Genomic DNA, 18,374 nt, shown 5'->3' on the forward strand with positions numbered 1-18,374 from the left:
TTTGAGGCTCTTTGCAATTCCATATGAATCTGAAGAATGATGTTTCTATTTCTGTCACAAAGGCCATTAGAATTTTGATAGGGATAACGTTGGATCTGTAGGATTGCTTTGGTGATTATTATATTAATATTAAGTCTTCTAATTGATAAATAGGGAATGTCTTTTCATTTATTTGTGTGTTCTTTCATCGCTTGGTCAGCTTTGGTTTGGTTTGCTCTTTTTTCCCCCTAGTTGCATAAAGTGTAAAATTAGGTTGTCAATTTGAGATCTGTCTTCTATTTTAATGTAAGCATTTATAGCTATAAATTTCCCACTACTGCTTTTGCTGCCCTTTATAAATTTCGGTATGTTGTGTTTGTATTTTCTTTCATCTCAAAGTATTTCCTAATTTTCCTAGTGAATTCTTCTTTGGCCCATTGGTTGTTTAAGGTTATGTTGTTTAATTTCTATATTTTTGTGATTTTTCCAGTTTTCCTTATTATTAATTTTTGGTGTTTCATTCCTTTGTGGTTGGAGAAGATACCTTGTATGATTTCAGTCTATTAAAATACATATGTTTTATGGCCTAACATATGGTCTATTCTGGAGACTGTTCCATGTGCACTTCAGAAAAAAGCATGTTCTGCTCCTACTGGGTGGAGTGTTCTTTGTGTCTATTAGGTGTAGGTGGTTTATAGTGTTGTTCAAGTCCTAGCTCCTTTTTGATCTTCTGTCTAGATGTTCTGTCATTATTGAAAGTGATATAATGAAGTCTCCAATTATTATTGAAAAACTGTGAATTTTCCCTTGTAATTCTGTCAGTGTTTAGTTGGTATCTTTTGTGGCTCTGTTTTAGGTGCATATATATTTACAATGTATCTTCTTGCTGAATTGGCCCTTTTGTCATATGTAGTGTCCTTTATCTCCTGTAACAATTTTTGACTTACAAACATATTTTGTTTGTTATTAGCATAGCTACTCCAGCTTTATTTTGTTTATTATTTTTATGGAATATCTTTTTTCCATCCTTTCACTTGGAACCTATTTGTGTTTGGGAGTCTAAAGTGAGGATCTTTTAAGGAGCATAAAGTCGGATTTTTTTTTTTAATTCTGCCACTAATGTTTTTTTTGTTTTTTTTTTTTTCTGTCATGAAATTTTTATTTGGTACTAATGGCTACTTTTAAAACTGTGCTAGTAAATGTCCATTTTATCACTTACATTTTTCTGAAATTTCATGCAAAAATGCAAGCCTTGAATATTTTGAAAGGTGCACAGGCCCTGGTTTTGGAGTTGTATAGGATCGAATTCAGTGTACAGAGAATGTATTGGCATTCCTCATCTTTGCTTAATGGAGTCCCACAAAGGTTTGAAGAATCTGAGAGATTAATTTTCAGTGAAAAATATGTGGATTGACCGCAAACATTTATTCCACTCTGAAAATGATGTTAAAATGACATTAGAAGAATTAAGAAGGTATGTACCAATAATGACAAAGGCTAGGGTTTTAGAAATTAAGGGAATACCAGGCGAAAGGGCTGGAATTTAAGAATCGGAGCTGAAAATGGAGTTGGGAGATGTGAATAAGTGAATGTCTACGTATTGAACAATAGGACTCCAAGGCCCTTTTACCATCCAGCTTTCACAATTCCAAAGACCAGGTCATAACGTGTACCTAAAATATAAATGGAATGTTCTTTAACCTCACTGGGATTCTGGAACATTCTGCCATGCCACACTACCCATGCTGCTTAGATTTTATCTTAGGCTTACTGTGGGTCACAGTGTGCCAGATGGTCAGTGGATACTTTCATCCCATATCCCTGGAATCCCAAAGACCTGTTTGCATTTGACCAGCTACTGATTAGAAGGCCAAGAGCATATATTGACTTGGCGCACAGCTAACTGGAGCCAGGTGGCAACATAAACACATGCTCATTTCTACTGAGCCAGGTGCCACTAATGTTTTAATTCATGAGTTTAATCCATTCACATTTAAAGTAGTTATTGATAAAGAAGGACTTCTGCCATTTTGTATTTTCTTTTTTGTTTTTATGTCACATCTTTTTTATTCACCGGTTTCCCAGCTATCTCTTTATTTTTTATTGAATTTTTTCTTGCGTATCATTTTGATTTCTTCTTTTTCTCTGCTGTATATTTTTTAGTTGCTTTCTTAGTGGTTACCAAGGGGATTTTTAACATCTTAAATTTATAGCAATCTAGTTTGAATTGCTCCCAACTGTACTTCAATAGCGTAAAACTCTGCTGCTATTCAGCTCATTCCCCCTCCCTTTTGTTGTTATTGTAAATTACACATTGTAGTCCCAGTAACATAGACTTAACATTCTTGATTTATGCGTATGTCTTTTTTAATTCACGTAGGAAACAAAAAAAGTTACAAACAAAATACACAATATTAGCTTTTATACTTACCTATGTAGTTGCCTTTACCAATGATCTTACTTTCTTTGTATGGCTTCAGGTACAATCTATTGTCCTTGTTTCAGCCTGAAGAAGTCTTTTTAACATTTCTTTTAGGGAAGGTCTACTAGCAATTAACTTCATTAGCTTTTGTTTATCTGGAAATGTCTTAATTTCTTCTTCACTTTTAAAGAGTAGTTCTGCAAGATACAGAATTCTTAGTTGACATTTTTTTTTCCCCCTTTAAAGCCCTTTATCGTCTCACAGCCTCCTGGCTTCCAAGAATTCTGATAAAAAAATCTTACTGCTTTCAAGATTTTTCTCTTTGGCTTTTCAACAGTTTGATTATTGTGTCTCTTGTGGGTCTCTTTGAGTTCATCCTTCTTGAGTTGGTTGAGCTTCTTGGCCATGTAGCTTATCTTTCATCAAATTTGGGAGGTTTTCAACCATTTTTCTTTAAATAGTTGTCTGCCCCTTACTCTCTTTCTTCTCCTTCTCATATATGTTGGTACACTTAATGGTGTCCTATAGGTCACTTGGGTTCTGTTCATTTTTCTTTATTCATTTTCATTTTTTTCTCCTCAGACTAGGTTATTTCAGTTGTCCTAACTTGAAGTTTGCTGACTCTTCTTGCTGAGTCTTCTCAATCCTGCTGTTGAACTCTAGTGAATTTTTTATTTCCGCTATTGTACTTTTCAGTTCCAGAATTTCTAATTGATTTTGTTCTATAATTTTTATCTCTTTATTCATATTCCCTACTTGTTCATATATCCTTGTCATGATTTTCTTTAGTTCTTTTTTAAAAATAAATTTTATTGGGGAATATTTGGGGACAGTGTGTTTCTCCAGGGCCCATCAGCTCCAAGTCGTTGTCCTTCAATTTAGTTGTGGAGGGCGCAGCTCAGCTCCATGTCCAGTTGCCGTTTTCAATCTTTAGTTGCAAGGGGCGCAGCCCACCATCCCCTGCGGGAATTGAACCTCCAATCTTGCCTCTGAGAGCCCATGCTCTAACCAGCTGAGCCATCTGGCTGCCCCTCCGGAAGCTCTGGCTGTTCGTTGTCTTGAATCTAGTTGTGGCCCATGTGGGAATCGAACCTGCAACCCGGTTGATTAGACCTCATGCTCTAACCAACTGAGCCATCCGGCAGCCCCGATTTCCTTTAGTTGTTTGTGGTTCCCTTCAGCTTTTTTAACGTATTTAGACAGTTAATTTAAAATCTTTGTCTAGTATGGCCAATCAGTGTTTGGACTTCTGTATCCATGATTTTGTCACTTTTTCCCCTATGAATGGGCCATTTCCTGTTTCTTTGCCCACTTCCTATACACTTTGCAATTTTTTGTTGAGAACTGGATAATTTAAATATAATGCAGTAACTCTGAAAATCATATTCTCTCTCCTCCAGAGAATGCTTCAGCTGTCTGTTTAGCAACTTTTCCAAACTATATTTGCAATGACTGTATTTCTTGTTATATGCTATCATTGACGTCTTTGTTCTCTTGTCTCTGAGATCAACCAGTGATTTCTTTTAATGTTTGGATTTAATAAAGGAAATAAAGGTCTTCTGTTTCTTTAAATTCTTTTGGCAGACATTGTCTGTGAAACCCTTCAGTCCTAGGGGATTGAAACAATAGTCAATCTCCTTTCTAGTCTTTCAGTGAACTGCCAGGCAAATCAAAACACTCATCCCCAAAATTTGGAGGGCAGGGTTCCCATCTTGGTACCAGCAAGGCACTCATTGAACAGGGGCCACTGTCCCCACAACTGTCTGCTACAGGGATGGGGCATGCATAATGGTAGCTGCTAGCAACACATGAAATTCACTGACATATAGAAGCCTTTTTCTTCAACAAGCATTCACTTATATGCTGTGAGTATCTAACTAGACTTTAGAGTTTTGCAATGGGATTCTGACACTTCTTGCCAGCTCAGTAGTGGATGTGGTATAGGGACTGATTCCTGGAGCTTCCTACTCTGCCATTTTCTGTGATGTCACTCCTGTATTCTTGTTGAGGTAGTAATCTCCATATAAAAATACTCTGGCATATATTATAAAAAGAATTTAAGTGAAGGCTGATATGTATACAAGTAGTGTATGTATCAAATTACTTCTTACAAACTATTTACCATCATACCTGTCCATATCACAAATTGGGATAGTTGACCAAAAAGATGGAGTTTTGCACGTATATATAGTGTCACTGTATATCAGTACACTGTATCTTGTGGCTATGCAGAGAAAATGGCATTTCTTTATTGTGTCTGTAGTTAGTTTAGTCTTTTTCTGACCACTTCTTGTAGGAGACCCACTGATTAGGTGGAGAAAAAGCCAATACTATTTAAAACTTAGTCTAGTATGATCACTTAAATGGTTTGTTTAGGTAGTATCCAATTCCATGAGATAAAAACACTGTCTCTGTCTGCTTTTTATCCTGGGGTGATTTACGAGTGTGGGAAGAGGAGTGTGGCATAGAGGATCTCCTAGCAGTGGGGAGCTGCTCGTTTCCCTTGGTTTGATGTTCGCTGCTTCCTCTGGTCTGTGGAGCAGTGTCCCTGTTACCTGCTAGTTGTGTTTGCCTTGCGAGCACGTGCAGATGATGGCAAGGCTGGCGTAACTCAGTGGTGATGCCTTTGTGGCTGGTCAGAACCTAAGTGGCACTCCCTGACTGCTTCCTCTCTCTTCTCCTCCTCTCAGCTCTCTGTCTGGCCTGCTGGCCTGGAACAGCACTCACAGCCTTTGCTACAGGGTTTCTCTGTCCCATGGCGGGCCCTTTGGCCAGCCCTTCAGCTCAGCAATGTGATTCTTGGAGCTTGCTATTGCCTGACCATGCCTGGAAAAACCGTCTCTCGAGACAATGGCTGGCCTGGCCTCTAACACTGTGGACTTACTGTGTAATCCTTCTGTGTGTGTCAAATGCTGCGTATTGCTTCATTTTATCTGTTTGCATTTCCTTCAGTACTAAAACCTAATAGCTCCCCAGGCAGATGAATGCTTCCAGCAGACTAGGGCAAAAGTCATATTTAGAGAACAAAACAACAACGAAAAATAATAATTTTCAACCACTATCACTATTACATGTGTGTACATAGACATATATGAAGATAACATTTAAAGATTCATATGTAATTCTTAATGTATACAAGCCTTAAATTTAGAATTTTTAGAGAGGCATATGTGGTATGCATGCATATATGTGTATGTATGTATATTACATATACATGTTAAGATATATACATTTATAGTTAAGATATGTTGCATATAAACATGTATATGTATGTATAAGTAAGAGGTTTGCTTTCTATCAAAATTTTCCTGTGACTGAAAATACTTGATTTAACACACATTTTCTTCTATTGCAGGACAGTTCGCATATGGTTAAAGAGAGATAGTGGACAATATTGGCCAAGCATATACCATGTGATGCCTTGTAAGTATCTGGATTTCTGTCTTTAAAAACCAGACATTGACCCCAGCTCCCCTTCCTTCCAAGGGTGCCTTCTCTTTGTTTTATTCTTGAGTAGGGATACCTGAGGGTTAGGATTATCATTATAATGGAAAGTATCGAATCATTTTAGATTTTCTAAAACTCTCAATATGTAAAATAAGAAAATTGTTCTGAAATTGACGATATATTCATAGGATCTGAATAAGATTAATGGGAGAAGGACTACAGCACATAGGCTTTCTGATTATAGCAGTGTCCCTCTCTTTTCTAACGTTTTGTTTAACTTTTTTTGTAAAGTGCTTCCTTAGACAATTCCAAATTTTGTCCAGTGATTACATTTGTGAGGTAAATTTGTTCATGCATTGTTGTTATATTATTTATTCAAATTCAAGACATTCAACATTGAACATTCAGTTCTTAAAAGGATTTGCTTAGGATTGAAACATTCTAATTAGAAGTCAAAACTCATTTCCCTAAGCTCTTATGTGAGAAGTATATCTGCACTGATAAGTAGTGAATCTTGCAAATACACTTTTTAAAAAAAAGATATGACTGATTCTTAGGCTCTTACACAGGCAGAGTTCCCCTGCAGGGAGAGAAGATCTGGCTCCCCAAAGTAAGAAAATTCTTGGGGTGGCCGGTTGGCTCAGTTGGTTGGAGAGCAGTGCGCCTAACACCAACGTCACTGGTTCGATACCCACATGGGCCAGTGAGCTGCGCCCTCCACAACTAGATTGAAAACAACTACTTGACTTGGAGCTGATGAGGTGTGGAAAAACACATCGTTCCCCAATTTAAAGAAATAGATAGATAGATAGATAGATAGATAGATAGATAGATAGATAGATAGATAAATAAATAAATAAATAAATCTTCTTTTAGTCTAGTGTTTTATCATTAAAATTAATGAAGTTTGGGCATCCTATTCCATATTTATTTTAGTGTAAAATAATTATTTAAATTCATTATCAGTTGTATTAGTAAACATTTCCCTTCCTTTAAATCTTAATTAAAATTGACACCCTAGGAAAATCCCTCAGGTTTGTCGCTTGGGCTCATGTCCCCTCTGGCTTGCTGCAGTGTCACCTCTTCCCTTGTTACCGATATCTAGTTTGAGAAGTACATGGCATAATGTGCAACTAAAATCATGCTAAATTGTAGATGTGATTAAGTGTATGCCTCTAGCAAAGGAATATTGTAATAACATAAACAACAATTTTGCCTGTTTATGAACAAATGAATTATTAAGGATGTAATGGTTTTCTGTGATTTTCAAATTATCTTTGAGGTTTTGTATGTCTTTTGAATTTTGCATGACAAACGCGAAGCTGAACCAAGTACTCAACCCTACCTTACTGAAGAAGAAACTTCTTGTAATTCTGAGTACTTATATTCGCCCCTTACCTGTTGTGCCTCCAGCAGACAGCATTATATGACAAAGGCCCTAGGTGAACTTTCTTTTTAAGCCATGGTAGTGATGGGGGCTTAGGTAAATGGAAAGGGAAACGAATTATCTGATTTTTCCCCCCTGATTTTTAAGTGGTATGAACCAGTTTTATCTGTGGTCTTGCTGTTTCATCAAAGTTGACACAGTATCTCACTGAAAGAAATGGGGAAGGACTGTAATCCGAAAAGTTGAAGTTGACCCCAGAGACGTGTCACTCTCATGACTGTGAACAAAGGAGAGGGGGGCCGGGGCAGAATGATGAGGGCTTGGGGACAGCAAGCAAGGAATTCTCTTGAGATGAACGCTAATAGGAACCTCGTGGAGACACAGGATCCTAAGCTATTGCTGACCCACCCTCTGCCCCATACACTCATCCATACACATTTTGGCATCATTCTCTGTAATGTTCTGTTTATTTGAATATCACTGAGAATGCAGAGAAGCTTCGAGTTCCATTTTCATAATTTATTAAGCTGTGTGCAGGAATGATTAAAAAGCTGCTATAGCTTCTGCACCCAGCGTAGGTGTTCAATAAATACTTATTGAAGACTTGAATCTGATAATAAAGACAAATTTCCCTGAGAACATTGTTGTAATTTTCCTAATGACTAAACATGATCTTTGAGAAGGAGAACCCTCTAAGTATTTGCATATTTTACCTATGGTGTTCTACTAAAGGGAGCAAAAAATTGATTCGTTTGCTGTTAAAATGGGGTCTATGGACCAGCAACATTAGGATCACCTGAGAACTTACTAGAAATGTAAATATTGGGTTCCACTCCTGATTTTTTAATCAGAATCTGTATTTTAATAAGATCCCTAGGTAATTTGAATGCACTTTAAAGTGTGAGGACATTGTTTTGTGGCAATTTATACATGTTTATATGAATGCATGTAAAGCTTCATGCACATATAGTGTTGATTTGTAAACACATAGATAGAAGTACACATTCTAGTCAATCAAACATTTATTGCACACCTGCTGTATATAGGCCATCAAGCTAGGTGCCAGCGTTTGCTGATGAGCAAGGCTCAGATGGTCAAGATGACTTCTGTAATCGTTCATTGTTGGATGGTTCCACTGCCACGGAAAGGTAAAAGAGCCAAAGGCTATGTTCTTCACAATTAGTCAGAAATTGGTTTTTATGTTCCTAGGAATTGTATGCATTCAGATAACATAGTCATTGATCTCTGAGCAAGAATTGTTTTGTTTAACTTGAGATAAGGAAATACCCTATGCTACATTTTTGGTCAGTTACAAAACCTGAAATAGTTTTGAATTTCCAAGCGGTTGTTTTGCAATCCTTTCTTTTGAAAGGTGTTTTGTTAAGAGGTTCATATTATCCTTAATTACCAGTTATGTGGTTATTAGTTACAAAATAAGTGATATGGTACAGTATACCTGGAGGCTATAATAGAGACAGCACAAAGCAGATATGACCGTGTTGTGTGTTTATAGTAGTATATAGCAAGTAGTATTCCAAATTCCAAAGAAAACCTAAAATATCTTGTACATGTGATACATGACTTATTTGTTTGTTTTGTCCATTAGAATACCTTTTAAATATAGTACTTGTCATGTTCCGCGTAGGATACTAGTGATGTGTAGCGTTGAGAAGAATTTGAAGTTTAAGGAAGGAAGGAAACAGAAGGCATTAGATGAGAAAGACTGAATAGTGAAGGCTAAGTTTGATGGCAGGAAGTGAGCCAGAAAGTAAGAGTGTGATAAGGGCTGAGTGAACCTTCGGGAGTGGGCGACAAGAGACAGAGGAGCAGACACTTCATGATCAAAAACAAAACCACTGCTTTGGGAGTGTCCTTATCCCTGTCTTTTCTGAGAAACTCCCACATTGCTGTAGGAAGGAGCATGGAGAAACTAGACTTGCCTCCTTAAGGCTGTTTGCCCCTGAGCCAATCTGATTTTCCCAGAAATTTAGAATTTGGCGTAGGAGACGCTAGTCTCATCTCAGGCTGGTCCCTTGAGCTGGGAACACGTAAACCATCGAGCTGGGAAGCACTTGTGTGCTTAAAGAAACAGTGAAAGCTGACCTGCTTAAAAGGAAGTGTGAACGAGGGAGGAAGGAGCACTCCAGAGGGAGAGAATCCTGAGCAAGCGATGCTGAATGTTTTCCTTGTTACCCTCCTAACCTCCAGAAGCCTACCTTTGCTTCTGCCTTTGAATTAAAGAGATACTGCCTCGCTTACTGGATGTGCCCATTTGTGCTTAAGTTCACTCCAGTGCGTTTCTGTTCATTGTAACTGCAAGTATATGACTCAGCCTACCCCTGATTGTATATACCTCCTAGTTCCTCTCTGTTCAGTTTCTCGTGGGTCAATGTGATCTTTAAAGAGCCAGGACTCAGCCATGTCTCTGCTGGTGTCCTGTGGTGTTAAGCCGGAAATGGTCTGAGAAAAATGAGGGCAAGTGAAGAAGAGCAAAAATAAATATTTATCCTATTTTCCTTAGTTTCTTTGGACAGTTCATTCAACAGACTTTAAGTGCTTCTTCTGTACTAAACACTAGGCAGTGTGCTAAGGATGTGTGGTTAAATATGGCAGATGATTCCCATATCTTCATGGTGTGTAGTCTGGTGGGGAAGGCAGACCGAAAATAAGTACCACTCATGATGCGTGGTGAGTGTTAGAACGGGAAGTCAGCATAATGGACGTAAGATCACAGAGCCTCCCTGAGGAATGTCCATTTTAAACCCCTGCTGGATGTGGTGAATTTGGGGTGACTGATGACTTGTGTTAGCGTTTCCTATAAGCTCATTTTTATGGATGAGTGAGAAATAACAGCACTTCCTTAACCAATGTTCTTTCAAAAAATAATATATTCTTGACATAGCTCTCATAGTACCTGCTTATTGCCTATGACAAGATCAAGTTACAACCTACCCACCAGGGACCTGCCTGGGCTTGGAAACCAGAGAGGGCCTTCCTGACCGTACAGAGTCGAGGTTTCAGTTGTATCCATAAGTGTGATTATTTGTTTTAGGCTTCTAAACAGATACAATTTCAACTACCACATTAGTATCACACTACGGAGGAAAATAACACACATGAAAAGCACAGACATTTCTGTTTTCATGACTGAGATATCTTAGATTTACTTTACCAACTAGGTCAGACAAAGGAATGGAGGAGAGAGTTCTCACACAGAAGCCAGGGTGGCAGGTGTTAGAGATTTTCTTACTCCGTTAAAGTATTAGGTATCGTGTCTGGGCCTTTATTGCCATCTTTTCCCCTTGGGCATGGAGAATAGGTAAAACACTTTGGCTGCCAACGATGGTCGTGAGTAGGAGGTTGAGAAAGCTAGAGCCTTGGGAATGAAGGTGTGTGGGATAAACCACCGTGGGTTCTGTTGTTGCCAGGGCAGGCGGGTGGAATTTACTTTGGCTCCGAAGTGTTTATAAATTTGTCCTGAAAGCAAAACAGAAGACAGGTTTTTAAAGAGATCTACAGATAAAAAGCACACCTAACAGAGCCATACAGTGACCTGTTTTGTCACATTTCCAGCTCTGTGCCGTGGCCCGGTGGGGCGCCACTGCCCAGTCTGAAGTTGTGGGTGAGCCCCTCAGTTTTCACACTAGTACGGCCACTTTACCATTTGTTCAGCTAACTTTTAAAGTATAGGAACTCTTGTCCTCGCTGAAAAAACATAATTCTGAACTGTATGCTTCCCAATTTCTATCAAACGCCCGGTTGAGAGAAAGCCTATTTATGATGGCAGCATGAAGGATATGCGGTCCCATGCAAAAGTGCAGTCTGACTTCTCCTGCTTGTGTTCGCCCTCTGCAGAAATGCCTTCATGCATTGTGCCCTCAGCTCACACCGAGGTGTACACTACGGCTATTTTTGAAGTAATTGTCTACCCGAATGCTTAGTGCCTTTTTCATGAGAAGCACTAAGCAGTAATATTTTTCAGGTAAGAGGGCCAGAATCACTTTGCTTTCTCTAGGGTAGAACTTACCAGCCTGTGTGCTGCCGCGTTTGGGATGGTCCAGATGGCTTATTGGGCACGAGAACTGATCCCCTTAGCAGGGCTGGGGAGATCCAGTCATTTGGGCTTCTTAGTTAAGAGAGATGAAGTTTGAACATAGTCTTGCTGTTTACATGAAGTTCACCCAAAAATATGCTTTGTTTTAGGTTGGAGTACAGTAGTACCCCTTTACCTGTGGTTTTGCTTTCTGCAGTTTCAGTCAACTTGGTCAAACGTTGTCCGAAAATATCAAATGGAAAATTCCAGAAATAATTCATAAGTTTTAAATTGAGCACCGTCCTGAGTAGTGTGATGAAATCTCTCGCTGTCCTGCCCCATCCTGCCCGGGTCATGAATCATCCCTTGTCCAGCGTGTCCACACTGTATACGCTCGTTAGTCTCATGGTAGCGGTCTCGGCGATCAGATCAACTGTCATGGTATCGCAGTGCTTGTGTGCAGGTCACCCTTATTTTACATAATAATGAGCCCAAAGTGCAAGAGTAGTAGTGCTGGCAATTTGGATGTGCCAAAGAGAAGCTGTAAAGTGCTTCCTGTAAGTGAAAAGGTGTATGTATGTATGTATGTATGTATGTATGTATGTATGTATAGGAAAAACGACCTATAGGGTTCAGTACATTACATGGTTTCTGGTGTTTACTGGATGTCTCTGAGGTAGCCCCTGTGAATAAGGAAACACTACTGAATTCAAAATACCTTGTAATATATTGAACGTGCCTGGGTGGGAAACTGGTATTTGATGTTCATTTTTGCTACCAATCTGTTGAGTCAACTTTGGTCAAGTCCTTTACGTTTTTTCTGTTCTGAAGCCTAACAGATAAACTGTCCATATTATTCTCAATTTTGCCAAAGTATTTTTATTATGAGATATACCAAATAAATATTTGTAAAGTCCTTTCAGGTTCTTGATGTTTAGCAGTGTCATTGCTCATCTTAATCCAGAGGGACTAGGAAAGATTCACTAATTCGTTAGGTTGTGGCTGGATTGGTTTCCTTTACCCATTTGTTGGGATTATAGTCTGAGAGCAACAGATAACTTGAAATTGAGGATTTAGAATATTAAAATGGTTAATATTTTTATAAGCTTTATATCTGAGATGGAAATAATTTATTCTGTATGCAAATTACCAATGTGAGGTCAAAGGTGCACTTGCAGTGATTCAGGGCTGTGAAGGTGGCTCATGTGCAATCCCACCTCTTCTGCTGGGTTTAAGGGATTTGAGGGAAAATTCATGTGGGTAGGTTAGTGACCGAAAGGTATTTGAAGTAATGGATTTGCAGTTCTGTTTTTATAAGGTAGTGTTTGTTTGGGTGATTTTTAAACAGTATGTTTAATTTGATTAAGGGAGTTTCTTGGCTGATGGGGGGAATATGTGTATAATTGGGAAACGCCCAATTATCTTATTTCAAATAACTGCTTGGTTTCCAGTTGTGAAGCATATTCTTCCTTTTGATTTCTTTTGCTATTGGTTATAACTACTTACATTTTCAAAATAATCTGACCTTTTCATTTTATGTTTACTAAGAAGAAAAGGTGTCCAAGGAACTTTGGTTTTTAACAGAAATGAAGGAAAATGTAGATTATTCAAACTGAAAATAACAGGTATTAATCTGAGTAATTATAGCATTTATTTAACATACGCTTGTTTGATTTTCATCTCACAGAAATTTACTGTATAGATCACTTTACTGTAACTTAAAACTTGTCAGGGAGAAAAAGTGTCCACTGCTAATTCACTATAATTTTGCTGATGTCTCTTATACTAAATTAAAAGAAAACAAATGGTTAATTTCAGTTGAGAACACACAATATTTGATTTACATGAAAAATGCTTTTCTTAAAAAAAATTTATTGGGGTGACAATTGTTAGTAAAATTACATAGATTTCAGGTGTGCAATTCTGTATTACGTCATCTATAAATCCCATTGTGTGTTCACCACCCAGAGTCAGTTCTCCTTCCATCACCATATATTTGATCCTCCTTACCCTCATCTCCCACCCCCCACCCCCCTTACCCTCTGGTAACCACTAAACTATTATCTGTGTCTATGAGTTTTTGTTTCTCATTTGTTTGTCTTGTTCTTTTGTTATTTTTGGTTTATATACCACACATCAGTGAAATCATATGGTTCTCTGCTTTTTCTGTCTGACTTATTTCGCTTAGCATTATACTCTCAAGATCCATCCAGGTTGTCACAAATGTTCCTATATCATCTTTTCTTACCGCCAAATAGTATTCCATTGTGTATATATACCACAACTTCTTTATCCATTCAACTATCGAAGGACATTTTGGTTGTTTCCATGTCTTGGCCACCGTAAACAAAGCTGCAATGAACATTGGAGCACACGTGTCTTTATGGATAAATGTTTTCAGATTTTTTGGGTAGATACCCAGGAGAGGGATTGCTGGGTCATATGGCAATTCTAGTCGTCATTTTTTGAGGAACCTCCACACTGCCTTCCATAACGGCTGCACCAGTCTGCATTCCCACCAACAGTGTATGAGGGTTCCTTTTTCTCCACAGCCTCTCCAACACTTGTTACTCTTTGTCTTGTTGATGATAGCTAGTCTAACTGGGGTGAGGTGATATCTCATTGTGGTTTTTATTTGCATTTCTCTGATGATTAGTGATGTTGAGCATTTTTTCATATGTCTATTTGCCATTTGTATGTCTCTTTGGAGAAATGTCTCTTCAGGTCCTCTGCCCATTTTTCAATTGGGTTTTTTTTTGTTGTTGTTGTTGTTGAGTTTCATGAGTTCCTTGTGTATTTTGGATACTAGCCCCTTACCGGAGGCACTGTTTGCAAAAATCTTCTCCCATTCAGTTGGTTGCCTCTTTATTTTGTCGATGGCTTCTTTTGCTGTGCAGAAGCTTTTAAGTTTCATATAGTCCCATTCGTTTATTTTAGCTTTTACTTCCATTGCCTTTGGAGTCAAATTCATAAAATGCTCTTTGAACCCAAGGTCCATAAGTTTAGTACCTATGTTTTCTTCTATGCAGTTTATTGTGTCAGGTCTTATGCTTAAGTCTTTGATCCATTTTGAATTAATTTTGGTACATGGTGACAGATAGCAGTCCAGTTTCATTCTTTTGCACGTGGCTATCCAGTTATCCCAGCACCATTTATTGAAGAGGCTGTCTTTCCTCCATTGTATGTTTTTAGCTTCTTTGTCAAAAATTATCTGTCCATATTTATGTGGTTTTATTTCTGGGTTCTCAATTCTATTCCATTGGTCTATGTGTCTGTTTTTCTGCCAATACCATGCTGTTTTGATTATTGTAGCCCTGTAGTACAAGCCAAAGTCAGGAAGTGTGATACCTCCATTATTGTTTTTTTTCCTTAAGATTGCTTTGGCTATTCGGGGTCTTTTGTGGTTCCAAACAAATCTGATGATTTTTTTGTTCTATTTCTTCAAATATGCCATTGAGATTTTGATGGGGATTGCATTGAATCTGTATATTGCTTTGGGTAATATGGCCATTTTAACTATGTTGATTCTTCCAATCCATGAGCACGGAATGTCTTTCCATTTCTTTGTGTCTTCTTCAATTTCTTTCAAAAATGTCTTATAGTTTTCAGCATATAGGTCTTCCACATCCTTGGTTAAGTTTATTCCTAGGTATTTTATTCTTTTTGCTGCAATTGCAAAAGGAATTGTTTTTTGTATTTCTTTTTCTGAGATTTCATTGTTAGTATATAGGAAAGCAATGGACTTTTGTACGTTGATTTTGTAGCCAGCAACTTTACTGTATTCGTTGATTGTTCCTAATAGCTTTTTGGTAGAGTCTTTAGGGTTTTCTATATATAGCATCATGTCATCTGCAAAGAGTGATAATTTAACTTCTTCATTCCCAATTTGGATGCCTTTTATTTCTTTCTCTTGCCTGATTGCTCTGGCAAGGACTTCCAACACTATGTTGAAAAGCAGAGGTGATAGGGGACAGTCCTGTCGTTTTCCTGAACGTAGAGCAAAGGGCTTCAGTTTTTCACCATTAATTATGAGATTAGCAGAGGGCTTGTCATATATGGCCTTTATTATGTTAAGGTATTTTCCTTCTATACCTATTTTATTAAGTGTTTTAATCATAAATGGATGTTGTATCTTGTCAAATGCTTTTTCTGCATCAATTGATATAATCATATGATATTTGTCCTTTATTTTGTTTATGTGATGTATCACATTGATGGATTTACGAATGTTGAACCATCCTTGTGCCCCGGGGATGAACCCCACTTGGTCGTGATGAAAAATCTTTTTAATGCATTGTTGTATTTGATTTGCTAGAATTTTGTTTAGTATTTCTGCATCTGTATTCATCAGAGATATTGGTCTGTAGTTTTCTTTTTTGGTGCTGTCCTTACCAGGTTTTGGTATCAGGGTAATGTTGGCCTAATAAAATGAGTTAGGGAGTACTGTCTCTTCTTCAATTTTTTGGAAGAGTTTGAGCAGGATTGGTATTAGATCCTCTTTGAAGGTTTGGTAGAATTCACTAGTGAAGCCATCTGGTCCTGGACTTTTGCTTTTGGAAAGGTTTTGGATGACTGCTTCAATTTCGTTACTGGTGATCGGTCTGTTTAGATTTTCCAGTTCTTCATGGTTCAGCCTTGGAAGGCTATATGTTTCTAAGAACTTGTCCATTTCTTCTAGGTTATTGAATTTGGTGGCATATAGTCCTTCATAGTATTCTTGGATGATCCTTTGTATTTCTGTGGTGTCCGTCATAACCTCCCCTTTTTCGTTTCTGATTTTGTTAATTAGCATCTTCTCTCTTTTTATCTTAGTGAGTCTAGCCAAGGGTTTGTCAATTTTGTTAATCTTTTCAAAGAACCAGCTCTTTGTCACATTAATTTTTTCTATTGTCTTTTTGTTCTCTATTTCATTTAGTTCTGCTCTGATTTTTGTTATTTCCTTTCTTCTGCTGACCTTGGGTTTCACTTGTTCTTCTTTTTCTAGTTCTTTAAGGTGTAACACGAGGTTATTTGTTTGGGATTTTTCTTGTTTCTTGAGATAGGTCTGTAATGATATAAATTTCCCCCTTAAAACTGCTTTCGCTGCATCCCCAAAAATTTGGTAGGATGTATTTTCATTGTCATTTGTTTCTATGTATCTTTTGATCTCTCCTCTAACTTCTTCTTTGACCCAGTCGTTCTTTAAAAGTATGTTGTTTAATCTCCATGTATTTGTGGTTTTTCCTGCTTTCTTTTTACAGTTGATATCCAATTTCAAAGCCTTGTGATCAGAGAATATGCTTGGTATGATTTCAATCTTCTTAAATTTGCTGAGGCTGATTTTATGTCCCAATATATGGTCTATCCTTGAGAATGTTCCATGTACACTAGAAAAGAATGTATAGTCTGATGTTTTAGGATGAAGTGCTCTATATATGTCAATTATGTCCATTTCATCTAATGTGTCATTTAGGGCTGCTAGTTCGTTATTTATTTTCTGTTTGGATGATCTATCCATAGCTGTCAATGATGTATTTAGGTCCCCTAGTATAATTGTGTTTTGGTCAACTTCTCCCTTTAGTTCTGTTAGTAGTTGCTTGGTATATTTCGGTGCTCCCTGATTGGGGGCATAAATATTGATGACTGTTATGTCTTCTTGTTGTATAGTCCTCTTTACCATTATGAAATGTCCATCTTTGTCTCTTGTTATGTTTTTCACCCTGAAGTCTGTTTCATCTGCTATCATTATGGCTACACCTGATTTTCTCTGGGTACCATTTGCTTGGAGTGTCAATTCCCAGCCTTTCACTTTGAGTCCATGCTTGTCCTTGTAGCTGAGATGTGTCTCTTGGAGACAGCATATGGTTTGGTTTAGTTTTTTGATCCAATCTGCTACTCTGTGCCTTTTTATTGGTGAGTTCAGTCCATTTACATTTAGGGTGATTATTGATATGTGAGGATTTCCTGTAATTCTATCTTTAGTTTTCTGGTAAGGCTGTGTCTCCATTGTTTCTTTGCCTTTTTGTTGTTGTCTATTATTTCTGTGTGGTGATATTCTATGATGTTTCCCTCTGTTTCTTCTTTTATTACAGTATATATTTCAGTTCTGGATTTGTTTTTTGAGTGGTTACCCTTAAGTTTATGTAAAAGAAAGTTTGATATTTTGAATATTCCATTTTCTTCAGCACACTTACTTTCTCCATTCCCATATTCCGGTTCAGGCCTTTACTCTCCCCCTTTTTATGTTTTGGTTGTCACAAATTGTCCCTGTTGATGGTGGTCGAATAGCCTCCTTTAGTATTTCTTGTAGTGCGGGTTGTGTATTAGAAAATTCCCTCAGCTTCTGTATGTCTGGAAAGGTCTTTATTCCTCCTTCATATCTAAAGGATATCTTTGCTGGATATATTATTCTTGGCTCATAATTTCTCTCTTTCAATAGTTTAAATATTTGGTTCCACTCCCTCCTGGCTTGTATAGTTTTTGCTGAAAAATCTGATGATCATCTAATGGGCTTTCATTTGTAGGCTACCGTCTTCTTTTCCCTGGCTGCCTTGACGATTCTTTCTTTGTCATTGATTTTAGAAGCTTCAATACAATGTGCCTTGGAGAAGGCCTGTTGGAATTGAGGTAATTAGGTGTTCTATTTGCTTCCACAAGTTTGGGAAGTTCTCATTGAGAATTTGTTTGAATATATTCTCTGTTTCCTTCTCTCTTTCTTCTCCTTCTGGTATGCCCATTATTCTTATATTGCTCTTTCTGATGGAGTCAGAAAGTTCTTGTAGAGTTCTTTCATTTCTTTTAAGTCTCAAGTCTTTCTTATTCCATCTGTGTAATTTCCAGGTTTCTATCTTCGATGTCACTGATTATTTCCTCCATGTGGTCAGCTCTACTACCTAAACTGGTCATTTCATTCTTAATTTCTTCTATTGAGTTCTTAATCTCCAGAAATTCTATTTGGTTCTTTTTTAAAATTTCAGTCTCTTTCGTAAAATGCTCATGTTGTTCTTTGATTGTGTTTCTGAGTTAATTAAACTGCCTTTCTGTGTTTTCTTGCATCTTGTTGAGTTTTTTCAGAACTGCAATCTTGAATTCTCTGTCATTTAAGTCACATATTTCCATATCTTTAA

General features: G+C 37.6%; 1 protein-coding gene across 1 annotated transcript in view; it reads left to right on the forward strand.

The window, feature by feature from the left end:
- The window catches only part of WDFY2 (WD repeat and FYVE domain containing 2), a 172,868-nt gene that overhangs the window by 64,080 nt on the left and 90,414 nt on the right, over positions 1 to 18,374 (forward strand). Inside the window, exon 2 of the mRNA XM_019752158.3 lies at positions 5,757 to 5,824. Coding sequence (XP_019607717.1) covers positions 5,757 to 5,824 — 68 coding nt within the window. The remainder of the gene's footprint in view (positions 1 to 5,756; positions 5,825 to 18,374) is intronic.

Source organism: Rhinolophus sinicus, chromosome 16 (assembly GCF_057876585.1).
Source record: "Rhinolophus sinicus isolate RSI-liver-muscle chromosome 16, RSI-T2T, whole genome shotgun sequence".
Classification (NCBI taxonomy): domain Eukaryota; kingdom Metazoa; phylum Chordata; class Mammalia; order Chiroptera; family Rhinolophidae; genus Rhinolophus; species Rhinolophus sinicus.